General features: G+C 34.4%; 1 protein-coding gene across 1 annotated transcript; it reads right to left on the reverse strand.

Annotated features, from left to right (window-relative positions):
• On the reverse strand, positions 1 to 8,764 carry LOC105141016 (probable leucine-rich repeat receptor-like serine/threonine-protein kinase At3g14840). The gene is made up of 22 exons (XM_011048079.1): positions 8,626 to 8,764; positions 8,152 to 8,311; positions 6,526 to 6,597; positions 6,361 to 6,429; positions 6,214 to 6,285; positions 6,040 to 6,111; positions 5,883 to 5,954; positions 5,688 to 5,759; positions 5,535 to 5,606; positions 5,377 to 5,448; positions 5,206 to 5,277; positions 4,676 to 4,747; positions 4,212 to 4,277; positions 3,852 to 3,945; positions 2,787 to 3,167; positions 2,514 to 2,709; positions 2,276 to 2,416; positions 1,833 to 1,951; positions 1,496 to 1,706; positions 1,124 to 1,364; positions 556 to 706; positions 1 to 464 (listed from the first exon to the last, which is right to left on the reverse strand). Exons 1-22 carry the CDS (start codon positions 8,747 to 8,749, stop codon positions 87 to 89), a joined length of 2,979 nt encoding a protein of 992 aa, XP_011046381.1. The 5' UTR covers positions 8,750 to 8,764; the 3' UTR covers positions 1 to 86.

An 8,764-nucleotide genomic window follows, 5' to 3' on the forward strand; every position in this document is an offset into this window, starting at 1 on the left:
ACGAACAAATACTTTCGTGAGTATTTAGTTTTCGATCTGTTTCTTATCCAGGATTTTTCATGGTAAAAAAGTTGTGGTTTGTGGCATCAGCTTTTACTAAATGGATAAAGATCCCGGGCTGATGAAGAGGAAGAAGCAGTCCCTGGTCCCTCTGATGACTTCACGAGGGACTGAGATTCACTTAAACTTCCATTGACAGAAGATTGAGCAAACTTTTTATGTAAGGCCGTAGCATACCCTGATGGATCAACCAAGGTGCTTGGAACCATGACGAGTTCCTCGACATCAGTTTTTCCTTCAAGCATGCTTACTACTGTAGACATTGTAGGTCTAAGTGCTGGAGACTGATTTGTGCATAGCAGGGCTATATTGATCATTCTAACCACTTCTTTCTTGTTGAATTCAGACCCCAATCTTGGATCAACCATCTCCATTATGTCCCCACTTTTTTGTAAATATAGAACCTGCAAGAACCAAAAAACAAAAAACTAGATATATAGGTGACTAAGAGTAAACATGAACAGGCAATTAAGAGACTAAATGGGCATAACTTACCCAATCTAGAAGGCATACAAAATTTTCATCCCTCCTAAATTTGACGTTGTTCATCCCAGAAACAATTTCCAATGCTACGACACCAAAGCTGTATACATCTGCCTTGTAAGTTAAGTAACCATATAATGCATATTCCGGTGCCATGTATCCCCTGCGCAGAAAGAATAACTCAGTTACTCAGAGACATTTTACTAGTTTGTTTCCCTAAAACATGTAAAAAAATGCTAAATGTCTATTGTTTGTTTTAGTATTCGATAGGCAAAATTATATTTCTTCCAGCCTAAACAGGATTTCGAACCCTGGATGATAATGTGAGTAGTGTATTCATTTAGAGGAACACAGCCATGGATGGGGAGGCCCTGATCCATGAGAACCCTGCGGTGTGTGATTTGAACCCTGGATGCCTGCCTACCACATATTTTTAAGCTAACCCCTTCCATCGGCACTTGAGCCCAGTTACAGCATCATACTGTTTAAGACTAAAAGCTATCTTAGATAAATGACAATAATTGTGTGTTTTCCTTACAGTATGTTCAATAAACCACTTGTGTTAATATCAGAAACTCACATTGTTCCAGCAACTCTGGTGTCGATGTGGGTCTTGTCCTCGTCATCAAGCTTGGCCATTCCAAAATCAGATATCTTGGCGTTCATGTCCTTGTCAAGAAGGATATTGGTACCTTTTATGTCTCTATGAACAATTTTGAGTGTCGACTCCTCATGCAGGAAAACCAGACCTTTCGCTATACTTACACATATCCTCTGCCTTGTACGCCAGTCTAGCTTCGTTGCCTTGATTTCCTTTGTCCCTGTAAACATCATGCATAACCCAACCCATCAGTTTCTTCTTCACTAATTCTATCTATATGCCATTCAAAGAACTTGTTTTCTTTCTCATTACTTTACATAAGATACTATGGGGAAGTGATCAGAGGCCTACCGAACAAAACATGCGCAAGGCTGTTGTTTTCCATGTATTCATAGACCAGCAACAATTGCTTCCCCTCAATGCAACATCCATACAATCTAACAAGATTTGGGTGTTGCAAAGCAGAAATCATGCCTATTTCGTTCACAAATTCACGATTCCCCTGTTTTGATTTCGCCGAAAGCTGCTTAACCGCAATCCGAGTGCCATCTGATAGTACTCCCTATAATGAGAATAATTTTAGACAAACAAAATGAGTTCACTGAGGCCATTCCTTGATGCTTCGATAAGAGAAAAGAAATAATATAGTAGACAAGTAGCTAGACGAAAACAAAAATCTGTACTATACTTTGTAGACGCAGCCAAAACCACCTTCTCCAAGTTTGTTTGCTGGATCAAAGTCATTCGTTGCGGCTTTGATTTGTCTGAAGGTGAAGATACCAGTAAGCAGATCTAACCCAACAAGTTCTACACAAGGAACAAAGAGGATATGTATATATTAGTTGTTCTGCATGAATGATTCATCAAAGGAAGAACACCGATGGTTTTAGCAGTCCTACAAGTAAACAGCATTGAGATTGATAATTCCCATTGAAAAAACCATTGTTAGAGAGTAATATAAAACCATTCCTTTAGCTTCATCTTTGGATTGAGATAATTCTTTGACAAATGTATGCATTCATGGATAGACATACAACAAATAAGATGCAGAAAATTGCTTATTGCCGTGTTATTTTAGTGACTGGATTCCTCACTGGAATTTGCAAAATCAAATAAATGTATCAACTGTACCTGGATCCCTCGATTTCCTTTCTCCCAAATAACCTTTCCACCAAAGAGTGGATAGAAATACGAGAATGAGGAATAATGGCAAAACCACAGCTCCAGCGACAATGAATCTCTTCCTCCCGCCTTTATCAGGTGGCTTGAAGTCTAGGCAAAAATAGAATTGCAGCGCGAGCAAGTATTGTCAGATCACAGTACTAATTATTACTTCATTACCATGTCATTCCATTATATGTCAACCTACCAGATTCCACATCAATGGCTGATATTAGAGGACCATATGTTCCTTTTGTGGGAGACCTTGTGGTTCCTTTCCCAGCCCAATGAAGGCGGATCTCTAAAGCTCCATTGGTTACAGGTGCTGTATAATTATGAATGTATACCTTATCCACCCCTCCCGCTGCCTTCACTATATCAAAATCCTTCAGCACAGCAATGTCCTGCGAGAACAATTCTTCAATTAAGGTGTCACCTATTGCATAAGGAATAAATCTATGATCTTTTAATTAATAGATACCTGAATATAAACATCAAATATCCGTCTTCCTAGACTGTAGTAGGATCTGTTATCCCTCATTACTATCTCTGCAAAGTGCAGCTTGATTTTGTAATTCCCATTTACCAGACAGGGAACGTGGTATGTGAGAGACAAAGGAGTGAGGCGTGCATTTGTGTACAATACAGAGTTGTCCATTCTGAGCATGGACTTGTTTTTTGCTATGTAGAAATCCAAGGAAGCAGGAACATCCCAGATATGTCCTGTGGTACTTGTTTGCCAATCCTCTCTTTTGGACGCATATTTTGCTGCACCTCCTGGCTCATTATCTGCTTCGTAGATGGTGTTTCCAATGGTGGCTTCTGGTCCCCCACAATTTATGTGCACTGAATATCGCTCTATTCATCGAAATAAAAATGGTCATGGTCACTGATATGATTAAACAAATTATAACACAAGAAATGTTAGGATCAGACCGTATGCTAAATCGGAGCAAACAGAACAGAAACAATTAAGATTTTGTGATGCAGGAGCATCCTTTTCCTCCTAGAGTGGAAATCGTGGTGGGACCCACGACGTAAATGCCCACATAATAGGACCTTTATATTTATTATCTAGTGAATATAGGAATAAGTTTGTCCGTTAACATTTGTCTAGGCTTTTGGGATCAACTGGTTGTTTATTCCTACACCAGTTGAATTCGATTTCTTTCCAGAGGAGGTTGATGCAGAGCATCATCTTCCTCTTGGGATGGAAATCCTAGTGGTGGGACGCATGATGGGGTAGCCACACGCAAAAGGACCATTGAGTTTATGACTGACTGAATTTTTAACAAAATTGCATGCACATGTTACCTTTGGGTTGCTATCTCAATGCAGAAGAGATGAATAGACAGAAGAGATGAAGACAGTTGGGAGAGAAAGGACATGTCCTCACCTCACGTCTTTTCTGATTTTAACAGATAAAAATTCAATCCAAAACTATACAAATTTATTTTTATATCTTCATCTTCGTCACTGTAACCAAACACATTTTTGTCCCTAATGTATTTGTCCATTCTATTCAAGGACAATAACTAAATGAAACCTTGGAGATAGTTTGATCATTCATGCACAGATGTACTGAAAAATATCTGGAAACTGGGAAGGATAATCTGATTTCCAGCTTCTCATGAGTATAGCTCTTCAAAGACAAGGACATATTATTAAACCTACAGACACGCATCTGTTATTGGATCAGGGAAACCTGAAGTTCATGATTAAGATTTTGGGTTGAGAATGTTCCGATAAAGGCGAACTGAATTTGATCATTTCTGTCTTTCGGGGGAGAGTTAATGGATAAAATATTCAATAATTCTAATTGAGTAAAAAGAAAACATATTACAAACAAAAATCTCAAAAATCATAATTTATATACAGATATTAAAAAAAACAAAAACTAACATACTAGCGTGTATTTCTTTTGTCGATCCAATCTGGGATGGGCCCTGGAAGCATATTCCTTGTAAGATACCTATGCAGAAAGTAAAAATTGTCATTTGGTTGAACATTTGTAAAAGACTGTTTGGAGGACAAGTTTATCATCATAATTGCTGTACTCTATCATGAGAATAACTTGAAAAAAGGATTGAGCCATCGGGTCAGCTCTGGTCAATATTTTTATTAAAAAATAATAATTTTGTTCTATTTTTTTCACAAGATATTGACCTGATGTGGTTTGGACAGGGTTTGGCCAGGCTGAATAGGTTTTATAGTTCAATGTCTTGTATGGTTCAACTAGAATCTTAGCCCTGTTCATGCTCCGAGTCTTAGATTTTCTTGGACTAGTTGTTTGACTGGTTTTGATTTAATAATTATGCTTTCATATGGCAAACATTAATTTCAGAAGGTAATATAATATAGTACACTTACATTTTCTCCAAGCTTTTTAGGCCATCATAATTTGTTGGAAGTGAACCATTTAATCTGTTGAAACTGAGATCCCTGTTTTCGAAAAGAAGGTAAAAAAAATAAATTAAATACCAAAACTGAGATCCCTGTTTTCGAAAAGAAGGTAAAAAAAATAAATTAAATACCAAAACTGAGATCCCTGTTTTCGAAAAGAAGGTAAAAAAAATAAATTAAATACCAAAACTGAGATCCCTGTTTTCGAAAAGAAGGTAAAAAAAATAAATTAAATACCAAAACTGAGATCCCTGTTTTCGAAAAGAAGGTAAAAAAAATAAATTAAATACCAAAACTGAGATCCCTGTTTTCGAAAAGAAGGTAAAAAAAATAAATTAAATACCAAAACTGAGATCCCTGGTTCATAATGCATTTTGAAAGTTATTTACAAATAATAATTTAGTTGCAATCTAAAGACAGCAGCTCTAAGTATCCATGAGATTCACACTTCAATCTTCATGACAGAATGGATGATGTATAAGGAATAGAGTGAATACAAAATTTTCAGGTGTGCCATTCTGGTCAAATATTCGGGAAAATTTCCTGACAAGTTGCAGTTGCTTAACAGCCTGCAATACACATTAATTTCATGTAAGCTAAATATATATGCTGTGTTGTAAATTAAATATGATCCTGATATGAGAGTGTCAGCTGCAGGAATAACTCACAGATACTTAATGCCTGCTATAGATTCTAGGTTGGGAAACTCTGAACCATCTCCAAGTAAGTTACTTATTTTTCTGCTCAATATTATACAGCATCAAAATGTGAGATGTTCAGGATTAAAGTTGTAACTGAGACCATAAATTTAAAACAAATATCTTACAGATCAGTTAGATTAGTCAAGAGAGAGATGCTTGAAGGAATGGGTCCAGTGAAACCACCAGCTTGGATCTCTCTGTTAATACAAAATTAAAGGGGGATTAGGGTTCTGCTTCAGTGATGAGATTCGGAGCTTGTGGTAGAAACTAGCACATACAATGTATCAAGTTGTTTCCAGCTCTGAATAAAATCAGGTATTCTTCCAGTGAAGTTATTGCTGCTAAGCCTTCTGCACTCGCCAAACGGAAAACACAGAATCATGAAACTTGGAGAGTAAAGAGATGCATCTGTAATATCAAATACTGCAACCAATGAGCATGATACACAATAACCATGTGAAATGAGAACCTACAGTTCCTTCAATCCGGTAAGATTAGTGAGAGCCTGGGGTAACTCTCCAGTGAGATTATTGGCACTGAGAGTTCTGCAATCACAAAAGGAGAAAAACACTTAGCATTCAATAATCAGGTAGGACTTAATTTCTAATACAAAAGCTTGAATGAACTGACAGATTCTCCAGGTTAACCAAGCCTCCAAGCTCAGGGGGAACGGTTCCAGAAAACATATTGTCCTGAATGTTCCTGCATAAATGCCAACTCTCAGGATTACTCCTGACTAAACAATTGAACAAATTTAAATATAAAATTAAAAGACAAGAAATTGACTAGTAGAAAAATGCATACAGGTAGCTCAGTGTGGTAATCCTTCCCAGATAGCTAGGAATTTTTCCCGTCAACCGATTCACGCCGACAGACCTGTTGTTTATACAATCTATTAATTATGAGTAAGCAATTCCTTGGCTAGAAAACATGAATGCAGAATTTTCTTACAATGTTTCCAGCTTGGTATTAGCCCATTCAGATGGTATATTGCCACTCAGGTAGTTGGCATAAAGAACTCTGCAAAGCCGATAAAGTTCTAATAAAACCGAATCATACGATGCAAATTCACGGTGCTCAATCTGTAGAAACGTAATAATTTGAAGCACTGCTTACAGATGTTTAAGGTGTGGAAGTTTCTCGATAGCCTTTGGGAGAGTACCGTCAAGATCTTGCCTTTTGAGATATCTGCATTGCAAGAACACATGGACCCATCAACTCCTCAATACAAGGTAAGAAATCAAAACTTTCAACCATTGCAAATCAACAATCATATGTCAAGAAAATACAACTTTTATTATTTATTGTTTTTATATATTTTTACTGCTAATGAATTGCATCTGAATTTCTCAAAATAAAATTCAACTACCGAATGGGGTTTATGAGGATATTTAATCCACCACAAATAGTCCTCCACTGAATTGTTTTCCTGGTGGTACGAGTTATTTTTTTAGCATAAAAAATTATTTAAATATTATTAATATTTTTTTAAATTAAAAAATTATTTTTTAACTTGAAATATAATGCATATTAAATGACATGTTTTTTAAATATTTATATGGTGATATAGTGGATGATATTTTTAAACAAATATTAAGATAATGATATATTAAATTAATCTTTGTTAACATGTCAAGTTTGTAATTGAGAATTATGCTAACCCTATAAAAAAATCAAAATAAATTATGAAGATTAATTACTAATTAATCCAATATTAAATGAAAAAATAGATAAAAAAAATAAAAAAACTACTTAAGTCAATCACGATCAACCTTAAAACTCATAACTCGACTCATAACTTGAATTAAGAGATCAAGATAATTTAAAAAATATTTTAAAAAAATATATAAAACTCAATTTCTAATCAACTCAATTTTAAATATTGAAAGTAAAAAAAAAATCAATTAAAAATAATAACAAAAATTAAAGTTAACCCAAGCTAACCTATAACACTTGTAACTTGGGATATGAGACAAGATAACTTCATAAAAAATAAAAAATAAAATTACAAATATTTATTTTCAATTGATTTAATTGTAAAAGTCAAAATCGACGAAAAAAAACCAAATCATTTAAACCAAGATAACTCTACAAAAATTAAATTGAAAAAAATTACAAAACTTGATTATCAAAAAAACCTAATAATACAGGATAAAATTAAAAAAATTATTGAAGGGTAAAATTAAAAAAAATAAAAAATGATCAAAAAATAATCCGAGTCAACTCAGGTTTATCTATTAAACCTTCGATCTAGATAATAAAATTAAGATAACCTTATAGAAATTAAATAAAAAATTACTAAGCCTAATTATTAAATATTAAATTACAAAAAGATAAAAAACAAAAAAAATAGATTCAGGTTAATTTATTAAATTTATGATATGAATTATATGATGAAGATAAATTCATAAAAAAATAAATTAAAAATCTCACTATAGAGAAAAAAGAACTAAATTCATGAGATAGATATATAACTCAATAAAATAAATTAGGTAAAATTATGGAGAATAATTTTAAAAATAATTTGATATTAAATGATGAATTTGAAAAACAAAAATAAATAAAAAATATATTAAATTATTCAAGATTAAAATAATATATATATTATAAGTATGACTGCAGTGATTTAACCACACACATTTAGTGTATTTTGTTAATTCCTTCAACTTGCCCATCAGAATCCTTCATACCTCAAATTTAAAATGAAAACAAAAGCATGGAGTGGTAAGTGAAGAGATATACATGGCAATAACGCGGCACGCTCCCCCAGGAAATGAGCAGTTGCAAACAACTTTATTGTCAGCTTCTAGCTTTCGAGGTAAAACTGTATCATTGCACAGTGTCATATTGCGATTCCAGCCCTTTTTGCCCAGTTGTGTTGCTACTTCAAGTAGAGCTTCCACTGCATAAATCAAAATTAAATCTCAATTTCTAATTCTGGGATGATTAGCTGGTGGCTTCTACAACGCCTCGCCAAGAAATGTTTGCAAAAAACACAGAATTCTGTAAGAAAATCACTGCATAATGCCATTACTAACATGGTTACATAATCCGTCAATACAATCAAATTTGATGGCTGCATTATCGAAGAGCATGATGCAGTGAGGATTTTGCAGATAAAAAAACTCCTGCTAGAAGAAGGCATTACAAGTGTATGTCTTCCTCTAAACATTAAAGAATCTGCTCATACGAACCAAATTAAAAATATACATGTACCTTCATCAGGAGCAAGGCTCCCAACTTGGGCCTCCAAGTTAATTGCTCCCATGCAAAACATTAGTAACACAAGCATAAGTAAGCTAGATGTGACTCTCAAAGTATCAGAGAGTGCAGGAGCCATCTTCCTTTGTCTGAA

The sequence above is a fragment of the Populus euphratica genome, unplaced genomic scaffold (assembly GCF_000495115.2).
Source record: "Populus euphratica unplaced genomic scaffold, PopEup_1.0 scaffold318.1, whole genome shotgun sequence".
Lineage (NCBI taxonomy): Eukaryota > Viridiplantae > Streptophyta > Magnoliopsida > Malpighiales > Salicaceae > Populus > Populus euphratica.

What these genes read in the sequence shown, in the direction of transcription:
- LOC105141016 (XM_011048079.1), bottom strand. Translation starts at nt 8,749, where the DNA reads ATGGCTCCTGCACTCTCTGATACTTTGAGAGTCACATCTAGCTTACTT. An exon ending in TTGGTTAACCTGGAGAATCT is followed by an intron (nt 5,955 to 6,039) that starts GTCAGTTCATTC and finishes TTGTGATTGCAG; the next exon opens with AACTCTCAGTGCCAATAATC. An exon ending in ATAGCAGGCATTAAGTATCT is followed by an intron (nt 5,278 to 5,376) that starts GTGAGTTATTCC and finishes TGTGTATTGCAG; the next exon opens with GCTGTTAAGCAACTGCAACT.